General features: G+C 45.6%; 1 protein-coding gene across 4 annotated transcripts in view; it reads left to right on the plus strand.

The window, feature by feature from the left end:
• Positions 1-21,730, plus strand: part of RREB1 (ras responsive element binding protein 1) — a 121,030-nt gene that overhangs the window by 87,943 nt on the left and 11,357 nt on the right. For all 4 annotated transcript variants that reach the window (XM_035895895.1, XM_035895897.1, XM_009640376.2 and 1 more), the window contains 2 exons: positions 7,363-7,552; positions 9,340-12,082. In XM_035895895.1, the coding sequence (XP_035751788.1) occupies positions 7,363-7,552; positions 9,340-12,082 (2,933 nt within the window). The remainder of the gene's footprint in view (positions 1-7,362; positions 7,553-9,339; positions 12,083-21,730) is intronic.

The raw sequence follows: 21,730 nt of genomic DNA on the forward strand, positions 1-21,730 counted from the left end.
CTGATCACCAGGGTTTGTTTATATGCAGGCTCTCTCAGGAGTGCTGGCTGCTGCTTATTGTGTTAGCAGTCACGTCTGTGCTGAGCACAGCTTACCTGCGAACATAGATAAGGGCAAGGGTGTTCAGTCCAGATTCGGCTGCACCTATTTGTGAGCCCTGTTGTCATCAGTGGGTGGTTATAGGATAGACAAGCGCCTGTAGATGTGTTCCTTCAACTCTTGCCATTAATTTTAAAACTGCACAAGTACTTGGCTTCCATATGTGAAAGGTGTGTTAGAAGGCAGGAAGAGCTTTCCTTTTCTTACCCTGAAAGAATGCCAGAAGGTATTCTCTGCTTGAGTTTGTGGGCACAAATAATGACTTTTATTCTGGATGCTGTGCAGCTTCCAATTTTGGTAGTTGTAGAGGACTGTACTGGTCATGCTTTTTTTTTCCCCCAGGTATGCTTGCTCTGATTATTAAACCCTTCACTGTTACTTATGTTGATCTTAGCTCTTGCTCCGTGATTCTCCCCAGCCAATTTCTTGACACTTCTTTAAAACTTCGACTTTTATTAAGTAAAAAGGTCATTATGAGAAAATGAACTACTTTGTTTGTGCAAGTGTCTGCAGGCCATCTCCTGTTTTCCCTTTATTTGTTCTTAGTTGCATGTTAATTCCGTTGAAGTAAAAGGTAGAGCGAGCTACTGTTCCGCTGGGGCAGAGGTATTCAAATCTGGCACTGTTGGAGCGTTGCTGGTACATGCAATCCATTACAGCGCTGGGAAGAAGCGAAATCTTCTTTCCTGATTTTTCTTCGCTCACATGCAAAGAAAGGTAAAAGATGGCACAGGATGGCTCGTGCCTTTTTATTGAACCTTAGAGCGGTTAACTTCACTTGAGTTACTCTTGACTGTGAGAGTCATGATACGCCGGTGCGGACGCTGGCTCTGCAGCATGCCGACAAGTTTCTGAAGCACAACATCACCCTGGTTTATATCGGATCTGCCCTGGCTCCTACACGATACTTTTCTCGCCTGGACCACAGCGTGGCTGTAGGAATGCACATAGCATTGTGCATCCCTCTATTAATAGAAGGGCTGGCGCGGTGGTTTCAGCCTTTGCTGCACCCAAGGGTGGCTTCTTTGAGGGAGAGGATTAAAGGGAGCGACGGGACAACGTGGGTAACAACAGTTGGACAGCCAGTGGGGGAAGGTGGGAGGGAGGAAGAGTTAAAAGAGAAGTCCCGCCTTTGCTGAGGAGGTGAAGCAGCGTGCACTGAACTTCTGGTGAGCTGTGTCCGTTCCTCTACGCGCTGGGAACACGCTCCAGCCATCGCACCTGGCAGGGAGCTGGCTCCCACTGCTACTGTGCTGCTTGCGGTTTCGGCACTGACCCATAGCATTGGGTGAGGTGGAGGTGGGGGAGCAGCAGGTCCTTTGGGGTCAGACACGCTGTGATGCTGCGGGGGAAGGAGGCAGGAGCGGTCATTGTAGGACAGCGGGAGGACCCACAGGATCCCTGGGAGGGAGGCAGGAGAGGCGCTTGCAGCATTGCTGCTTTTCCATCACTCATCAGCAGCAAGTGGGAGAGATTAGTGCAGCTGTTGGATGTTATTTCCCAGGGCCCTGGGTGTGGAGGCCAGGAAGGGTTTTTCATCCAAAAGGAGATGAGTATCTGGACCTGGGTGGGGTTGCACAGGAGCAGAAACCAATTTGCTCTCTCTCATCTCCCTCCCTTCGCCTTGCCCCAAAAGAAGTGAGAGAGAAGCAAAGGAATCCTTTCCTGAAGGGGAATATGTCTGAAACCTGCTCTTTTTTCTTTCAGAGGTGGTGAAACCCCTTATGGTTAAAACCACCCTCTCTCCATCTCCTCCTCCTTGTCGGCCTCTTCTGCAGCACACGTTACCGGTTGCGGAGGCTGGGAGCCTGCTCCCGTCCCTGGAGTGGACATGAGTCAACGGCAGGGAATCGCCCATCTTTCTCTTCTGCCCAGTTGCATTATTTTTAGTTAGCGTAGGATTTTCTTTGCTCGTAAGGAGAGCCACATTAGTTCTGCAAATAATGTGAGACAGAAAGGAGAATAATAAGGACAAAGGTAGAAATTTACATATGGTATGTGTTAGGGATTTCAGTGGGAGGAGTTAGATGACTTATTAACATAACCGTGTATTAATGACTTCTGTCTTAGGATATGTTTCATTCTTGTTTCGTTTTCCTTGCTTCTGTTTGTGGTAGTTGCTAAAGAGCACAGACAGGAAAGGAACAAAATGCTACCAAGCTTTTTATTTTAGATAAGGCCTAGAAATTAACACTGGTTTTGTTGACATCCACAACATGGGCAACATAGTGTTAGTGAGCTGCATGGGCGAAAACTTCAGGTTTTGGTCTAATTTCATGTGGTTTCAGAAGTATAAGTAGAAGAATGCTAAATCTCACTTTCCCATTCCCACTGCCAGCCTCAGGTAATGCAGAGCATAGTGTTTGTTTAATTTCTTGGTAACAGAATGATGGATATAAATATTTGGCATTTGCGTCTTGACTACTGAAACAGAAAAATTCAGAAGGATTGAATGTTTGACTGCATTACCCTTCATCAGGACTGATTAATTTTGCTTAAAATTTGCCTCTGCATTTCCTTTCTAAAATGTCTTTCCTTTTCTTAAAGAAAAAAAAGCTCTTCCCATTGCTGACAAATTGGAATTGGCTCAGAGGAGGGTGCAATGCAAGGCAACAGGCATCGCTTATGTAAACTTTCCTTGCATAGGTGCCGCTTGCCGTACGTGTAGCAAATCCTGGCTTGCCTCTTGAACAAGCTGCACAAAGCATTGACTATTTCTTAAAGCCTGTTAAAATGCTTTTATATCCTAATTAGCATTACAGATTTTAAGAATACTAACTTATTTTAGTAGAAAGCTTTTTAATGGTGTGCTTTTACACAGAGACCTTGTCTGCATTTTAAAAAAAAAAAAGGAAAAAGGTGCACTGGTGTAGTAATAATTAAACAGACTCGCCTGGTGTGTTACGTGGCCTGAGCACCAAGGTCAACCTGCTCATTGCACTGTCGTCGCACAGTTATATTTCGGTTCTGCTTTTGTGTTTCAGCAGTTCTGTTTTCTCACCTGCTTGCTTTGGGCACCTCTGCCAGTGAGCCTAGTATTAAGTTTGCGTCGTACAGGTATGAACGACTCCAAAACATAAAGGCAATTGAGAATGAAGCTCATTTGAAAGCAGTCTTAGCTGCTAAAAGCAGTTTTTTCCTTTTTACTCATAATTGAATCTCTGTGCTTGGAACTGAACAGCTTTCTTCTCTCTGCTCTGTAATCATATTTACAGAAAAATGGAAAACTCTGGCCAAGACTAGCAATCACATGATAACACAGCAGGTTTTATTTGCTACATCTGGAACCTTACCTTGCAAGTAGAGTGCTTTTATCTCCACTCAGGTGTTGAGCCATTGCTCTGCCTGTTCTCCTAACAACCTCAGAACCTGTTCCCATCTCTGTTCTCTGCAGCCGTACCATCCGTGTTTGACTTGGCACTACACATGAGCAGACTTGTGAAATTGTAAGGAGAGGGGGGTTTTTTTGGTGTTTTCTTTTGGTTTTTTTAAAGTTCATCATGAGCAAAGTAGTGCCATATGTTTCAGATGGCTTGATTTGATATACTGGACTTTTCAGACTTCCACAATTGTTTCACTCTTTTTTTTTTTTAAAGCAATTTTAGCAAAATGAAAAAATGTTCATATCACCTAGGATTCCTTTCTCTTGTCCTTCTCGGACTGTGGCTTTAGATATAAAAATGCTGTAGGTATTGACACTACCTAAAGATGGAAAACAGTACTGATGACAAAACAGAAAAATTAATGGTTAGGCTTCCTTAAAAAAAAATCAATGCTTCCAGTTAATGCATTGTTAGGCATGGCAGCTCACTCCATTTTAAAGTAACACAAGCCTTAGTCGATGCAGCATGATGCTTGCCTTAACTAGTTAGGTTTTGAACTTAGTACCTGTAAGTTTTTCTGGGAGGCGGTACACATCCATATCTACATTGCTAATTGTATTCAGAGCTCAACTCATGTCACCTGGGAGGAACTTGGGACTCCCTTCCTACCTGAGGTGAGGGGGTGGGAGCTCAACAAAAACACACACAAAGAAAATGTCGTGCATACACTGGGGCAAATGGGACGTGTATTTTAAATAGCTTACATCCATAACGGAGACTGACAAGCCCAAGTGAGGTCCGCAGAGCCTGAGAGCACCCCTCAGCATCAGGAGCGGCTTTACAATGACCTCCCGTGTCCTTGGCGAGCGGCGTGGGCGCAAGGTGCCAGCACGGTCGCTGGAGCCCGCCGGGGCCACCTGCTTTCCTGGGGAGCCTGCCCTGGAGAGGCTGCTCTGCACGTCTCTTGGGGAGGGCTTTTCTGGGGCCGGTTTTATTCCAGCTCTCCAAGCTGCAGCTGCCTCTACAGGTGTGCCTGGATGGTGGAGGAAAGGAGGGCATCCATGGGTCCCTCCCATGCTCCAGCTCCCACGTGATCCTGTGAACTGTGACACCAGGGGAAGGTGCTGAGCCAGGGCGCAGTGCATTTATATGCCCTGAAGTGCCTGCATCTTGAGATGACAGGTGTAATTTACCTGAATGATTCTTTTTTCAGCCGGGAGCTTCTTTTTGACCAAATGGAAAAAGAGCTTAATCCTTTCCCTGACTTCTCTTTTTGCTTGCTACTTGTTCACTCACAGCAAGGAAAATAAGAGAAGACTAAGGAGATGACAGAAAAATACAGAGGGGTGTCTAATTCTACGCATTATAAAAGAAAGTATATACTCCTTTTTCAAGATATATTACTTCTGTTTTGGGGGAAGGGAGGCAGTTCCTTTTGCATGGAAAGCACCATTTTTAAATTGCAAATTTTTACTGTCCTGAGGCATAGTAGTTGATACAGGTGTACTGTGAAGGACTTTCACACGGGTCTCTGCTCTGAAAGATTTACTCTCAAGCGCAGCTTTTGATGGGAGACCCAAAAATAAACCAGTGCTTAAAATCAGCATGTCGCACAGCCGATGGAGGTGAGGGAGTGTAAAATGGACGAGGCACACCTCCCCACTGTGCGGGGGAGGGGGGCGGCTGCTTGCCCAGGAGCACTGGCTGCTGCTCAGCCCAAATCCTGGGGGTACCATGGCAGACGCCATCTCTCCCAGTAGCTCTGCGGTCCCATCAATGGTAGCTGTGCCTGCCCTGTCACACACAAGGGGATACGGCCGCTGCATTGGGTTGCTGGTCCAGGGGAGGGCCAGGCACATCAGGGACCCCGGAGCTGCCTCAAGACGCCCCGAGGTGAGGGTCTGCATCCCTCTGCAGAACAGCTGGCCCCACAGACCACCAGCAATGCTCCCAGTGGTGCAGGAGCATTGCTTGCAAGCCCTCGTTGTCTGTATGCTGACGTACCAGGGGGAGCGTGCCAGAAGCACTGCTTGCTTTCACACGAGGCATTTTCATCACCTCTAAAAAAGAATTTATTTCAGTAGCCTGCAAGTTCTTCAGGTGACTGCTCTAACCCTTTAATGCCCTCCTTCCCCCATTGGTTTTGGTGGGTGGTGATGGTGGTTGTGTGTTTTTGGTTTTGCTGAAGATGAAAGCTTTGCATCACGGAATAGGTGCTGCCAAGTGAGCTGGAGGAGAGCCGTGGATCCTGATGCTGGAGGCGCGCTACATGTGGGCATTCACACCCCACGGCCCCCCCAGAGATTGTTGTCATATTTAGCAGACCTCTTTAAGTAAACATTTGCTTTGTAAATGGCATTGGTTCAGTCTTTAATGGAATGCAGGGGCTATACTGGCAATAATTATAAAGGTAGGATGCAAGTGAATTGACAGGGGAGATAAAATAGATTAAACCTCCAGCGCGTAATATTTATGTCCCAGCCTTCTGGGTACTGTGATAACAAAGGCCGTGTTACATATACTTCACACTTGCTTCTTTCACCACTCAGAGACTATGAGTCCAACTGCTTTGTGGGTGACTTGGTTATCTCTTCATTTTCAGGGAATAAAAAAGGTCTGTGGCAGTTTATGTAGTGATAAAAAGAACAACAATGGGAGTTTGTTAGGGACAGGACAGGGAGGGTGTGGTTTCAGGATTTTGTCAGAAGTCGTTTCTAATTGCAGGATGTTTTTTTAATGAGTAGGCACATGTCCTTTTCCTTGATGTGGAGGGCAAAGACGGTATGGGGAGAGCTAAGGCGGGGGGAGCCGTGAAAAACTCCTGGCACGTATAATATTCTCACTGACAAAATCTGACTGCTTCACATTCACTGGTGTTTGCTTCTGTGAAACCCATGCTTTGGTTGCAAGCTGGAGCTGTAACCACAAGGAACCGTGTAGAGTGAAACTGTGTGTCACTTGTTGAATGCAGAGTGGACGTGACCTTGTCATGCTGCAGAGCTCCAATCCCAGATTATTTAAAAGGCAAAATAGGCTTGTTTGTGGATGTGTTGGCCAAATGTTGCTGCACAGTCTTTATTGCTTGCAACACAGCTGCATTTCCAATACCTTCAATTGTTTAACACAAGTCTACTTTATGTGAGGAACTTCTGTTCAGCTGAATTTGGGATTTGAGAACTTAAGAAAAAGAAGCAATCATAGCAGGAAAGTGAGGGTGGGAAAAGGCATTGCTTCTGCATCTTTGGGGCACAGTAGCTGTGAAGGGGGGAGGTGTATGAGTGTCGGACCTGTTTCAGGTCTTCCTCCTCTGACCCTCCTCCCCTTCAAGGAGCACTAGTTTTCCTTTTAAAACAGCGTATTTCTCATAACAGCTTTGAGAACAATCAGTGAAAGTTTATGGAAAGCAGTGCAGAAAAATTCGTACACGGGTATTTGAGTGGTGTGCAGTAGTATGTTTTAAGCAGTAGTTAAAAAGGTGCTATTTGTACATTTGCAGCTGCTTGCTACTTAGGTCTGATTTAGCCTCTCCTTGTCACCAATTTTTTTAAAATATCTTTTATTTTAATAGTACTTTTTAGTAAAAATGAAACTGTGTAAAGCCATTGAAATATTTTATGTTGGACAATGGGAGGGTTGTCAGAAGGCTGTGGTCTCAGCTGCCACTTCACCGTCTGCCCACATGGGATCCTCAGTTCTAATGCACTATATTCTTTGAACTTCTAGTGAACTTAATAGCCAGAAACTGGTAGAAAGTGACTGTGACTGAAATGGCCTTTCTGTGGTGATAGGTTTTTGACGCACTGTGGCTTCGTTTTGCATTTAGCAGGTTCTTAGTATCAGGGGGCGAGAGGAAGGAGGCTGGCCTAATGTGAGAAGAATGCTAGTTCTTAAGCCTGCTGCAGTCAGTAAGTCATTTCTGTTTTATTCCTTTCCTTTCCAGGTGTGACATCTGTTGTATTACGTTTCGTACTCATCGGGGCTTACTGCGCCATAATGCAGTTATCCACAAGCAGCTTCCCAGAGATCCCATGGGAAAGCCTTTCATTCAGAACAACCCTTCAATTCCAGCAGGCTTCCATGACTTGGGATTCACGGACTTCTCCTGTAGGAAGTTCCCCCGCATTTCTCAGGTATGCTCTGTTCTTCATTGCTTAAGGTACCAGCTGATACAGTGCATATCTTCTGAATTCATTCATCCTTGATGAGGCAGAGACTGGGTGTAGAATATTTTGTGGAAAACACATTACCACTGTCTGTGTAGGCTTCAAACACTTTCTGCCTTTCCTTTTCCTTTGTTCATCTAAAGAATATAGGGGTTGGGTTGGTTTTTTTTTTTTTTTTTAGCGTTCCAGTGGATAACTGTTGATGTAAAGATCTATAAAAGTATTTTAAAGGAAAACTTTGGTGGTGTTAGATCATTGCCCCTTCCAGCCTGCCCATTAGTTCTCTCCTTTCCCAAACTATCCCACATCTAAAATCACTAAGGAGGACACATGGTAAGGAGGACAACATTTATTTTAATTTATTGTAAAAAGGATGTAGTTGTGGTGCAGAAGATTTTATCGCAAAAAACTTTGGGAAGTCACCGTGCTTGCCAATTCCTGACATCTTCAGTGACTTCTTCAAAAAACAGTCCCAGGCACCTTTCCACTATGTTCCTTACGTGAGGTCTGAAGATTTTGCACCTTTGATGGACAGTGACTGGGGAAAGGCAAGCAGATAACTTGTAAATATTATTCTGAGAGCCACAAAGCTTTCTGTTGGATGGTTTATTCCTCCCTCTGTCAAACCTTGCCTAGTTAGTCTGGTTGAAGCCGCTTATCTATTAAAAAAAAAAAAAAAAGAAATCAACAGTACAATCTGTCAGGACCATGCTTATTCAGTATCTGCACTTTTTAGAATTCTCCTTGGATTAAAGCACTGATTTCCAACTCTTCTGGCTGCAAGGTGGTAGACCTTAAATTTGCTGCTGGTCCAAGGGAGCGTGTAGGTCATTCTGTAATTCTAGTAGAGTTTTGGTATAAAAGTTTAAAATCAGGAGAAGAGAGAACTTTTTAAAAACTCAGTTTTATTTATTTTCTAATTAATGGCAGACATTTAAAGTTATTAAGGGATTTAAATGTTGGGACTTTCCTTTTGTAATTATTCTGCTTGCACTGTGAGGCAAGACCTATGAAGTATCTGAACAAAGTGTGTAGAGTATATAAAGATCTTGCCAGCCCGCTACTTAATTTATCACTTGTGCTCTGCTTTGATGTGGAACCTTTGCAACATGTGAGCTATTTGGGTAGCATTTAAATATAGCATTCAGAGTCATGATCGTTTTCAGGGACAGGTATAAAATCCATTTGTGAGCTTAGTATTTTTCTTGGGAGAATAAAGGTAATCAGACTTCACTAACCAAAAGCCTTTTTGCTTTGGGCTCTACATTTCATTCATTTGCTTTTGGGGGATATTATTTTGGTTGGTTTATGTTGTTTTGCCATCCTGGATACCCTTTTCTTTTCTCCTCTCCTCCTAGTTTCTTTGTAGTAATAAAGCTAAAGGAGGTAGTCTTACTGCCCAGCTTACTGAAGTTTGCTGTAGAGCCTACTTAGGCTCCTGTCCTGTCAGTGAAGTGAGAGAGGTTTCTGGAAGGGAGATTCGGGATGGAAAAGTATTTGTGAGTCTGAATAGCCCTCTGAAGGAGTTTGCCTTTATGGAAGGGAACCTTTGGAGAATCAGCCCGTAATTTAGATACACCACTTAGGTGACTAAAGGCTGTGGAGCAGGAATATCTCCATGCCAGGTAGGTGGTGACTGCTCTAAACTCAACCTGGGCAGTGGAAGAAAGAATGAACTGGTTTTGTTTTGCAGCAGCGTGTGATGCCTTTCCAGTTTGAGGTGTCTACTCTAAATATTTTTGCATGTCTTGCAGGTCTGGTGTGAAACAAATTTGCGAAGGTGCATCAGTGACTTCCATCGATTTATTTGCGAGACATGTAACAAGGCATTCCCCATGCTTTCGGCGCTCAAACTGCACACAGAAACTCACGGGGTGGATCAGGGAAAAGACAAGCACAAGCCACAGTCCACGACCCCACCTGGCGAGAACCCAGACCAGAAAGCCTTCATGGCATCCTTGGGCCTACAGTACACCAAAGACATCAAGCCTGTCAAGCAGGAGGACAATACACAAGATGAGGTCCAAGAAATGCGGCTCAGAGCACTGAAGAGTAACCTACCTCAGGAACCTGGCAGCACCAGTCTGCTCAGCCTCTCTCCTCTGGAAGCTGCCTCTATGGGAGGGTCATTTTCAGTCCTTCCCCCTACAAAAGAAAACATAAAGCTCCTCTCACTGCAGCCTTTCCAGAAGGGTTTTATCATCCAGCCTGACAGCAGTATTGTGGTAAAACCCATCTCCAATGAGTCTGCCATTGAGCTGGCAGACATTCAGCAGATCTTGAAGATGGCTTCTTCCGCTCCTCCTCAAATCAGTCTTCCTCCACTTTCTAAGGCACCTTCTGTTCCTGTGCAGTCCATTTTCAAGCATATGCCACCGCTGAAGCCAAAGCCTCTGGTAACGCCCCGAACAGTCGTCGCAACCTCTACACCTCCTCCTCTTATCAGTGCCCAGCAAGCCTCCCCTGGCTGCATCAGCCCAAGCCTCCCACCTCCCCCTCTGCGGCTGATCAAGAACTCAGTGGAGGCCTCCTCCAACTCTCACCTTCCCCAGCCAGGAGCCAAATCGAGTCCTTCCTCGCAGTTGCTCCTCCAACCCAAAGTAGAGCCTTTAACTCAGCATGAGATGAAGACGCAACTGGAGCAGGACAGCATCATCGAAGCTCTCCTGCCTCTGAGTATGGAAGCCAAGATCAAGCAAGAGGTGACAGAAGGGGACCTCAAAGCCATCATCGCAGGGGCAGCAAACAAGAAAGCCCCAACCATGAGGAAGGTTTTGTACCCCTGCCGTTTCTGTGACCAGGTGTTTGCCTTCTCTGGTGTCCTGAGAGCTCACATCCGTTCTCACTTGGGTATCTCCCCATACCAATGCAACATCTGTGACTACATCGCAGCTGACAAGGCAGCGCTGATCCGGCACCTGCGGACACACAGCGGGGAGAGGCCTTACATCTGCAAAATCTGCCACTACCCCTTCACAGTGAAAGCCAATTGTGAGAGGCACCTGCGAAAGAAGCACCTCAAAGTGACCAGGAAGGATATAGAGAAGAACATTGAATATGTCACCAGCAATGCTGCAGAGATGGTGGATGCCTTCTGCTCCCCAGACACTGTGTGCAAGCTGTGTGGTGAGGACCTGAAGCATTACCGGGCCCTCCGCATTCACATGAGGACACACAGCGGCTGCCAGAAGAAGAAACCGTTTGAGTGCAAGGAGTGTGGCACAGCCTTTTCAGCCAAGAGAAACTGCATTCACCATATCCTCAAGCAGCACTTGCACGTGCAAGAAAGGGAGATTGAGAATTACATCTTAGCAGTGGACTGCAGTGCCCAGGAAAGCCAGACAGACCCTCCTTTATTGGAGGACAGCACTTACATGGACCACAAGCCCATGACGCCTTTCCTGGAGCCACAAAACGGCTTCTTGCTTGGGACATCGTCTCACGTTCCCATCAAACTTGAACCTGCGGGCAACTTCCCAATGGATTTTGATGAGCCATTGGATTTCTCTCAGAAGAGCAAAAACCTGGGTGCTGTGCAAGTGAAGCAGGAGAACCTGTTTGGCTCTTCTCCCTTGTCCCTCTATGACTGTTCCATGGAGCCTATTGACCTGTCCATCCCCAAAGCCCTGAAGAAGGATAAAGATGATGTCCCATCTGAAGCCAGGAATCAAGAGTTGGCTGCTTCTGGGAACGGTGATAAAGCCTATAACTGTCTGCAGTGTCCTTTGGTTTTTGGTGCCAATGGGAACTCAGAGAAAAACAGGGCTGTCAGACACGCCCAGCCACTGAAAGGTTCATTGCATTTGACTGTCCCAATCATTTCCCCAGCTCTCCTTGGCAATTCTGCCTTGCTGAGACCCTTGAGGCCTAAACCACCACCACCACCTCTCTTGCCAAAGCCTCCAGTAACTAAAGACCTGCCACCATTGGCTTCCATTGCACAGATCATTTCATCTGTGTCTTCTGCTCCCGCTTTGCTGAAAACGGAGGCTGCAGATGCCAGTCCCAAGGCAGTGAGCAGCTCCACTGGGTGTGACAAATCAGGGAACGCCAAAGCAAAAGTGACAATCGTGACCGCCGTTCAGAGAGACTCCAGCCTGCCCAGTGACCTGACTCAGGCGTGTGATCCAGAGCAGTCTCCCATTGCCGATGCTGGGTTGACTAAGAAAAGAGGTAGAAAGAAAGGAACAAAAAATAAGCCTAAACTTAGCAGTGGTGTGGATCTGGAGTCAAGTGGGGAGTTTGCTAGCATAGAGAAGATGCTGGCTACCACAGACACTAATAAATTTAGCCCATTTCTGCAGTCCACTGACAATTTCAAGGAAGAAAGCGGCAGAAATGGAACAAGTGAGGATGAGAAGGAAACTGCTGAAGATAAGCTGCTGAGAGGGAAGAGGAATGCTTACTCAGACTGCCTGCAAAATATCCCCTGTCCTTACTGTCCTCGAGTCTTTCCATGGGCAAATTCCCTGCAGCGGCACATGCTAACTCACACAGGTAAGAACACCTTGTGCTCACGGTGGATTGTAGCCCCTGAGGAAGTTCCTCATGGAAGGGCCTCCCCGTGAAGGAATCTTCCTTTCTTGTCCTCTCTCTGATGTCTGAGCAGTGTTATTTTGCAAATCCCTAGCCATTGCTGTTGTATAGTGGTGGGGGGGTAAATTTTTCAGTAATGGAATAATCTGTGTGCCTTTGAGCATGAAGGGGCACAATTAAACTGCCAAAACCCATTTGACTTCAGTGGCATAACTTAGCGTATCTGGGAAAAGACTCTGGTTTCTGGTGTTCTGTTATTATTGTCTTATCTTGAAGGTGAACGTGTGCATTGGAATATTTCATTGTGCCTTACATGATTTGTTTGGCTGCTTCCAGTGGCTGTTTGTCTGCATCGGTAATGATAAAAAGATCCTTAAAAATAAGAGCAAGTAAGTATAGTATTGTGGCAGGAAAATAAAATAATGTAGTGTTTAGCAGTGGCTTTTATTTGACAGATCAAAGAAGGAGGATGCGAGAAACATCATCCTGAGCATTACGTACTAGCTTGCCTCTAGGAAACGTTTCTTCTCAGTGCTAGACAACTGAAGGTGGGCTTATGCCCTAAGGTGTGGAGATGTATATGGAATCTTTAATACTGTGCCACTGTGTAAGTAACCTCAAACCTGATGTAAACAAAAGGAGGAACTGGGGAGGGAGATTTATTCTAGGTTTGGGGCTATTTTTCAGTCTTCACTATAAAGGAAATACTGCGTTGAAAACTGTGCTGATTTGAAGTTCACTCCTTTTCCCACCCACATGGTAATAAAGTAATTAGTAGGTTCTCATCCTGCTCAGAGAGAGAGAGGACAAAGCTCTACTTGCTGTTGCTCCCTTTTAAGTCAGCCACAGTTGTTGATATTATTTGCTTCGTAATGCAATCTCAACTTCTGGCATAAAGAATAGAAGTTAGGGATATTTGTAAGAAACGTAGGGGACTCGAGTACAGCCTCATAAAAGATAACTTCATTTTTTTGAAGGAATTGAGGTTTCCTGATTCATGTCTGTGCTGAAGAGGGAAACCTGAAGAGGTAAAAGAGGTTAGCTAAGAGGTTTAAAGCGAATCTGAGCTGTGGAACAGTCCCTATTACAGTTTGCTTTGGGTGACGTGAGGACATAACTTGCAAGGTATCAGTGCAACAGTGAGGCTATTGTTTTCTGGCCCACAGAGACCAAATTATTTCATCTTATTAAGCATACAGTTTACTCTCAGTGATGAAGGAGAGCTCTTTATTCGTATCAATTGTTTTCTAACACCCCGCTCTCCAAAAAAAATATATAGTTACTGAAGAACTGTTCATGAGACAGATAACAATAGAGAGGCTTTTCCCAGACTAAGGGGTTTGACCTGCTTATTGATGGCAGACTTCCAAGGTAGCAGCACTGGTGTAAACCCTTAATGAAGACAGGAAAATGCACTCGGCCGTGAGTTACACTGGTAAAACTTGTCTCCCCTACCACCACCGGGCTTGGAAGGAGACACTGTCCTTGCAGAAAGCCTGTGCTGCAATCGCCACAGGGAAGGCGAGCAACTGTGGCTGTAGCAGGGCTGGGTCCTCAGTGCAGATACAGGATTTCTGGTGATACTACAGCAGTGGCAATAATCAGATTCCGGCTGGTGCTCTCTGGCAATGATAATGCTGAGCTCTTTTCTAATCATCATCAGAGCAGTGTTGAGGGAGACTTGTTGGTGGAGGACCACCGCACAGGAAGCTTTGACTGGCCTTGGGGCATCTTTCAGGTGACACTAGCACCCTGTTTCTCAACTGGGAGTTCACAGCAGCTTCCCTGAGGCAGCAGTGTAGAGGAGGCGTACCAGAAGGGAGAGGGAAAGGTAAGCTAGGAAGGTAGAGGAGATTTAGGCCAGGGAGGTGGTGCCAAAGCAAGCACCAGGATGCATTCAGGTAGAGCAAGCCCTGTGTGTTTGTGGTGAGTGTCAGGTGCTGGTGGCATGGGAGGAGTTTGGCAGCTGCATGATAGATACAGCAGTTCATTGGGTTTGTGTTCTGGGTGGGCGAGTGGGCTTTGTGATGAAGACATCTTACAATGTTGTCGTGCAACACACCGTTTCTTTCCCCACCTATTGCACTGGCAGTGACTTGGTAGATAGCTCTGCTTTTTAAAAGTTGTTAAGAAAAAATTCAATTTACTAATCTTACTGTAAAGAGAAAGGGGGAACTTTATTGTCTGGGCTTGATGGCCACTCCCTGACCCAGGGAGAGGCGGGGCCAAGAGGCTGATGTGGATGGGATAGGTGAGAGTCCTGGTGATCTGCTTCCAAACTGCAGGTGTTGGGTATCTGCTCCATAGGGAATCACTGCAGGCAGGCTGGTCTGTGCGCCTAGATTTCTGAAGAATGCTGCTATCAAAAAACCAAGGCAGTCATTTGAGCTAAAAAGTGCCAACTAGCTCTTCTCCGTAGGGAAGTTGTTATTGGAGTAATTGATGTAAGTGGTCTAAGCTAATGATGAGAGAGCATGATTGAGGAAAAGGTATATAATTTTGAGCATTTAAGTAGTATCTATACATTACCAGTTTTAAACTACTGTGTTTATATAGACATGAAAAGATTTTTGCAAGTGTCTTTCATTTTCAATAAAATTTCGGCATGGAGGACTCCTTCCATGTGGTGTCAAGATCATATTTACCTTTTGTGAAGGCGCAGAAACACACATGCTACCGGTAACGTGCATCCCTCACACAACTAGAAGTCTCTCTTGTGAAGGCTTTCACCCTGCTTATTCTTGCCTCAAAACCACTGTGAGTTTTTTAGTTCAAAAGCATTTCCCTGAAGAAGCATACGCCTTCCTTGCCGGTTTTATTTTAATATAAAGCTCACAAGTGGGGCACTGGGAATTTGGCAAAGCTTGGTTTTTTACAGTGTTTGACACAGTACCTGTGTTTTGTTTGAACATGCTTGAACACTTCCTTTTATTACTTTCTTTCTCTTGATGTCTTTATTGTTTAATTTACTCTTCTATGTTTGACTCAGTTTGCCTATTTTGCTCTTCTCTCCTGCTCTTGACTTTTTTCATTGTCAGAGCAGCAAGGTGTGCCCTGGAGGTGGTGCAGTTAATTTTGCTCCTTTTATGGCATGCTCATCAGACTAGGTTCAATATAAAATTAAAATAATGGTCTTTTTTTACCATTAGTTTGTTATAGATAACGCAAATCGGTTTGCAAGGAAACACTTTGAGGATATTTTAAGAGTGATTCTGCCAGATCTTATTTGGCCCAAGATTATTTTTTGTAGAAAGTGAGATTTAATGGCAGAGGAGGGTTTTTTTTGTTTATTTTTGTTTTGTTTTGCTGTTACAACAGAAATGAACTGGACAAGAAAAGATCTATAAACAAAATAAAGTAATAACTAAACAGAATACAGTTATATCTAGCCCATGAACCTGAATGTTTCCTGTTGTTTGGAGGACACAAGTCATAAAAAAAAGGACCAGGAGACATTTTTATTCTTAGCTTTTAAGACTTAAGTCAAAGCAAAATTGTAGACTTCTTTACTTCGCAACACTTGTCCTTATTATGGCGATAATGTGTTTCCACTAGGACAACAGTGGCAGGAGATGTCCTTAATTAAGGACTGATCTTCTTACATGCTGTGAATATTTAGGTGACCATTTATATTGAAAAAGACTCCCTTCAAATGCCTGGCTTCCATGAAGTGTCCAGCCCAGACTAGTCCTGCTGTGCTGCTAACCAAATTTTACAGTCAGTTCTGAGTCAATATGTAGGCACAGATGTATTTTAATACAGGCCATGACCATTCTTATGGAAAAAGTTAATAAAAAATGAAATCACATTGCACGTAAGCTGATGGTTTCGGTTACCCTCCAGTAAGTACATTGTATCAGAAGAGCAGTTGCCTGTAAGGGACAATACAGGAGGCAGAGAATACTGCTTTTTTGAATGATCTTTTTTGTGCCTTTAAAGGTGACATTTTTGGAAAGCAGACTGGTGTCCGTTTGGGAATAGGACTGTAACTTGGGGTGGGAGGATCGCAGTTTGCACACTAAGCAGGATTTTTGTTTGGGTTTTGAGACCTCCAACTAGGACATTGTGTAGGAAGAGGAGTATCTTACCTGCTGTAAGTATTGGTCTGAATGACAAATATTTGGTTGATAATGAAAGTTTTAAAGGCTGAAAATATGAGAAAATGGTGACCTGAGACACAGGTTGAGTTTCAAGTAATTAATTCCTAGTTAATCCTGTCATTGCATGCTTGAAAAGAAATGTGGAAAGGAATTGGGCTATCATGAAGCAAAACGATTTCTGCTCAACTTTGAAGTTCTGTTTTGTATTTGCATTGTGAATGAAGCCAAATAAAAGTGCAGAAAAGTGGTGGTATTTGGAACCATAAATTTATGGTTGACTTAGCAGGCACCTAAAAAGAAAGAGTGACTTAAAAGCCCACAAAAAGCAGCGCCTTGATGCTTCTCAAAAGTTAACACTAGAAGAAAATTAAGAGAAGGAAACAGCGCCTGAGATGTCTGTGAGATGCAGGGAAACCCTCGTACGGGTTGAGATGTTAATTAGAACACAACCAACTTGCAGAAGATTAAAGTGAGAAACATACCCACAATGTTGTATCACAAGAGGCTGCTGAGGAGGAGGGGGGCGCGGAGAGGGGGAGAGAGAGTTCAGAGGGTTTGAGTGTGAGGTGGAAGGTGTGACAAGAGCTGATCTCCTTTTACAAGTAACTAGCCTTGCAATCTCTTTCTTCATCACCAAGATGTCTTGCAGGACCACTTCCCTCATTGCACTGCAGGATCCTGGCTTTTCTTGCAACTCTTCCTGCGCTCAGTCCCTTCCCATGTTCTGGTCATTTAAATGAATTACAGGCATGAAAAACTTTCTCCTATGGGGAAATAATTGATTGCTTCTTCAACATATGAGGCTTGATTCCACTGAAATCAATGGAAAGATGCCCTCTAGCTTTGACGGAAGTTGTGTCAAATTCACGCGGGTGATAGACATCTCAGAAGAGAGCCTGCTGTTGAGGAGCTTGCAGTCAGGATGTTTTAGTTGGTCACCAAGCAGTAAAGGGGGAAAGGGAAAAAAAACAAAGAAGTTTCTCATTACACATCAGAAGGACACATAGATGTACTTTTTTCTTGTGTCAGGCCAGAAGCCCTTCCTCTGTCAAAAATGTGGTGTTGTCTTTTCTACCAAATCTTAACAGCATTTGCACAAACCAGTTGTCAGCTGCTACCTGAGGAGAAATGTGCTTGTCCCCCAGTCTGAGGAAGAGGGTGCTGGATGTCATGATGGCACATGCAGCTTTTTCCCTGTTGTTCAGAATAGCAAGCCCAAATTGTGTTTGATCGGACTGAACGCTGCAGACAAGCGAAGCGTAAGGACGTGAGAAGCGCCCTGCCGCCTTAGAGCAGTGGTACATGCAGCCAAGTACTCGTTTCTCCCGTGGCAGCAGTAGGATGTGCTATTTGGGGTGAGCATGTGGGCCTGGCCACTTCCTGCGGTCTGTTCCTCTTAATGCTCTATCGGCATCCACAACTGCTGCATTCGGGTTGCGTGTTAGAGGGCACATCCCTGCCTGCTCCCTTTACTACCTGTTTATGGACCTGCTGTCTGCAGGTCTCTGATTGCTCTCCGAACCTGCTGATGCTATCTGCCTCCAACCTCATCTGGCGTCCAGCTCTAGAAGTTCACTACCTGCTGTGTAAGGAACTAGTTTTTAATCTGTTTTCAGCTGATCCCCTGCTAGTTTCAGAGAGCCCCCCCTTAGTTCCAGCATTGCAGGATTTGGTGAATTGCAGTCCTGTGCGCACTCTCTCAGCTGCCTTCACAACTTGTAAACCTCAATCGTAACAGCCCCTTCTCTCCTTCAGAATGGCAAGCCTGAACCTTTCTGGTGTCTGCTTGCAGGGCGGCTGCCTCATCGCTTGGATCGGGTTTGCTGTGTGCCATCTACAACACGACTATCTCCTACCTGTGGCGTGGAGACCAGAAGCGCACACACCACCTGAAACAAGGGCACGCCAGGGCTTTATGCAACACTGAAGGGACGCCCTTGGTCTGGCTTTCAGTACCCTTGCTCGTGGTACCCAGTGGTTCTTGGCTTGTCTTTGGCTGCTGCTGCAGGCCAGGCTAGTGATCCTGGAGAGCTGTCAGCGATGGCTCTGAGACCTCCTGCCTGAATGTACCTGCCAGTACCACATTCAGCATCACATAGGCATGTTTTAGATTATTTTTCCAGGGGTGTTTTGCCTTGTATTCATCTGCATTGAAGCTCACCTGCCATCGTGTTGCCCCCTCTGTTTTGAGAGGTTAGCAGTGACGGACATTGACTGTCAGACCGCACAAGGCTTTGTTGTAGTCAGGTGAGTGGCATTTAGTCAGAAAGGACAAGCTGACAGGAAACCAAGGGTGAATGCAGTCGCTTGGGGTTTTTCTGTGCTGACCAAATGGGATGGATGCAAGAAGGAAGCTCAGCAGATGGTGGTGCACATTCCTTGCCTGAAAAGTGTTTGCGCAAGGGAGCTGTTGCTGTAAGGTCTTCACACCTCCGGGAGAGACGGGGTCACTTTGCGTCACTTTGAGTTGGTTTCACGGGAGAGTTGTTGAAGTAACAAATCTAAAAGCAGCAAGAAGTTGGCTCTGTGCCTCAGGGTACTTAAAATTACGAATGAGTTGTTACTCAACTTCAGGGTAGCTGCTGATCAGACTGCGCAAAAGTGTGCACGGGATTTTCCTCTTACATTTCCACGCTCCCGTTTGTTTGGGAAAGCCTGCTGTCTTCCCAGTCTCTCTCATCCTTTCTTCTTCTTTCTATACGGCAGGTTGCCTTGCAGTGATTCAAATGTGGTAATACAGGTCTCAGTACTAGTCTGGCATTAAAATCTGCCATGCTGGGGACATGTTACGACGTGATTTGATCTTGCCTATCATGAAGAGACTAAGTTGCCTTGTTACCATGTTAACAGCCTGTAACTTAACAGGGCTGTAGCACGGTATCTGGAGTGTCACGTGGGCCCATCCTGCCTATGCAGACAACAGATGGCTACAGCGTGAGAGAGGAAGACTCATGTTATAACATGATCCCCTCGCAGAACAAAAGTCTGCAGAAAGGGCTCTGACAGGGCTCCCCTCTGACGATCTTCACGGCAGAACCAAACTAAAACATCCTACTTGGGTCTGTTGAAAACTTTCTTTGTAGTCAGAGGGATCCTAACACAGCTCAGCCAGTCGGTGGGGTGAGGAGGCAAGTGTTTCTAAAGCCGCTCAGATGAGTGCTTGGCGCCGCACGTAGGATGTGTAGGGCTTTGGTGGAACGTAGGCGCTGTTCTTAGCAGCCGGCGCTGGGCTGGTCAGAGTGGTTCGACCTGCCCCCAGCAGACAGAGCCTTGGGCCACGGTTGGATAACACAAAGCACTTCTTGGCCGTACTGGCTCGACCTGTTCCCAACTGTTCATCCCCACAGCTGTAGCTGACCCAGCTACCCAAAAAAAAAAATGAAAAGGGCAAGGGGAGGGACCGGCAGCCGTGAGATCAGTTCCCGGATCTGGCTGGCGGTACGGCCCTAAAAGAGCACATTGATGCGGCTGAGGTGTGGAGTTGGCAGCATCTCCTGGGAGGCACTGGGGGTAGATGCTGCTGAAATTGGCTTCGCCGTCAAATGCTTTGTGTCTTCAAATAGCAGCTTCAGGCAGCAAGGAAGGAGCCCAGATCCTATGCTGTTATAGTTACCGCATGCGCTTTATAGCACAGCTTAGTGTTTATAACTGGCTTTGCCAAGTGGTGTTTAATCGTGGTCCAAAATCATTCAACAGCTTTGGACTTGTGGTCTCCCTCCATTATCCAAGAAAAACGGATTTCAAAATCAGTGGAAGTAAACTAACAGTTTGAAACGGTGGCTTAGTTTAGAATGGGGTCGTTTCTCTTTTTGTGCTGGTTTTAAAAGGTGGGTGAGGAGCGTGTATGGGGCTCACATGCAGAGCCCATGCGAGGGCAGTACTTGGAAGTGAATAATTGTCCAGATTTCTCTGTATGCCAGAAGGAAAGGGAACGAAGGGAGATGCTTGGATGGTGTTTGGTCAGCCATAAACGCAGCGAAGCCTAAAGATGAGGTGTAAGACAGGAAGTGCAATTCAATAGAGTGTCACTGGGAACAGTTTATAGAGGGTTTCTTTTGGTCTTGTTTTAAACCAAAACAAAAACAGGATGGTGGTTTTGAATAGGATTCAGAGATGAGGAGGCTGTGTAAGTGATGGGGCTTGTGCGTGTCCTTGCTGCATGGTGGGGAAGGGAATGGTCTGAAGCCAACTGAGGGCATCTTGCCGGGCTCGCAGCAGTCAGACCAGGGGAGAGCTGTACCAGCGGAGAGGCGTACGCTGAAATTGTGGAGCAACTTGATGAATCGCCCACTTTCATCACGTTAAAGCAGCCCTGCCTTTGTCTCCTTAGGGCGTCCTGAATGCTCCCTTCTTGCAACAAAATACAGTTGACAGAGGAGAGAGGTGGGATGGGAATGGGGTAAGGGATTATCTCTTACGTAATACTGAAAGAGACTTTGCTAAGGAAAGATCCCTTTCTTAAAGAGGCTTGCCCCTAACATGAGAGGGTAAAACACAACTGCTCTGTGCTAACTGGGCAAATATTGACAAAGCAAGTATACTCAACAGTGAATTTTCCGATCAGCGTTTAGCAGAATTCATCTTTGCTCTAGATATCTGCTGCTCTGTGATCCCTCCAGAAATCATGTGAGCCCTGGATATAGCGGGGGACTTTTTGTTTTTCCAAACTGTTCTAGCTGGTTGTACCTCTGAACTACATTTGTGGGTATTTCCTAGAGGACAAAGGGCTTGAAACTGCATTTTCAGTGTCAGGCAAAGTTTAACAGCTGCTCCAGAGCCGCAGCTTGGGGTAAAGCAGGAGTTGCTTGCCGCTGGGGGTTAGCCTGAGTGCTAGAGCTGTAGTTTGGAAGATACTGAGGAGATGGTGTCTAACTTGCTGATTGTATTGCTGGCTCTACGTCAAGCTGCCTTTCAGCTAAATGGTGGAATCCACCAAAAGTTGAAAGTCTGGGGATTTTCCCCTCGCCCCTTCAATGCAGATTTCCACTTGGTAGCTGCAGTCTGAGCTAGTCCTGAACACTTTTCTTTGTGTTCGTGACTTCAGCTGCTCTCTTGAAGGTACTGGGGGATCGTACCTTCTGTCAAAGGCAAAAAGTGGTGGTGGTTTTTTTTCAGAATTGTTTTTCTGCTTTTCCCCCCGATATACTCAGTTCCATTTCCAAATAGTCCATTTCTACCTTGACTGTTTTCTTTTCAAAAGACATGCAGATATGACTGAAACTCCCTCAACCATGGACTAATTAAATATTTAACTTCTGTGTGTGCATGTGATGTAATGAAGGTGGCTGAATTTTAGTGTTTAGAGTGTTCACAGTAAAAATGGGCAAAGGCAACCCCCACATTTTTGCCAGTTGACTCCACAGGTTGGAAAGATGTTCTCCAGTTCGTGGGTGGAAGTAGCAGCAGCAGCAGCATTGTGTGAGTGGGTCCAAAAATATCCCAAGCTTACTAGGCTGCTACCACCTAGCGGTGGCTGCGTCTATTGTAAAATGCAAGAATAGCTGGGGTT

Source organism: Egretta garzetta, unplaced genomic scaffold, assembly GCF_000687185.1.
Source record: "Egretta garzetta isolate BGI_Z169 unplaced genomic scaffold, ASM68718v1 scaffold246, whole genome shotgun sequence".
NCBI lineage: Eukaryota > Metazoa > Chordata > Aves > Pelecaniformes > Ardeidae > Egretta > Egretta garzetta.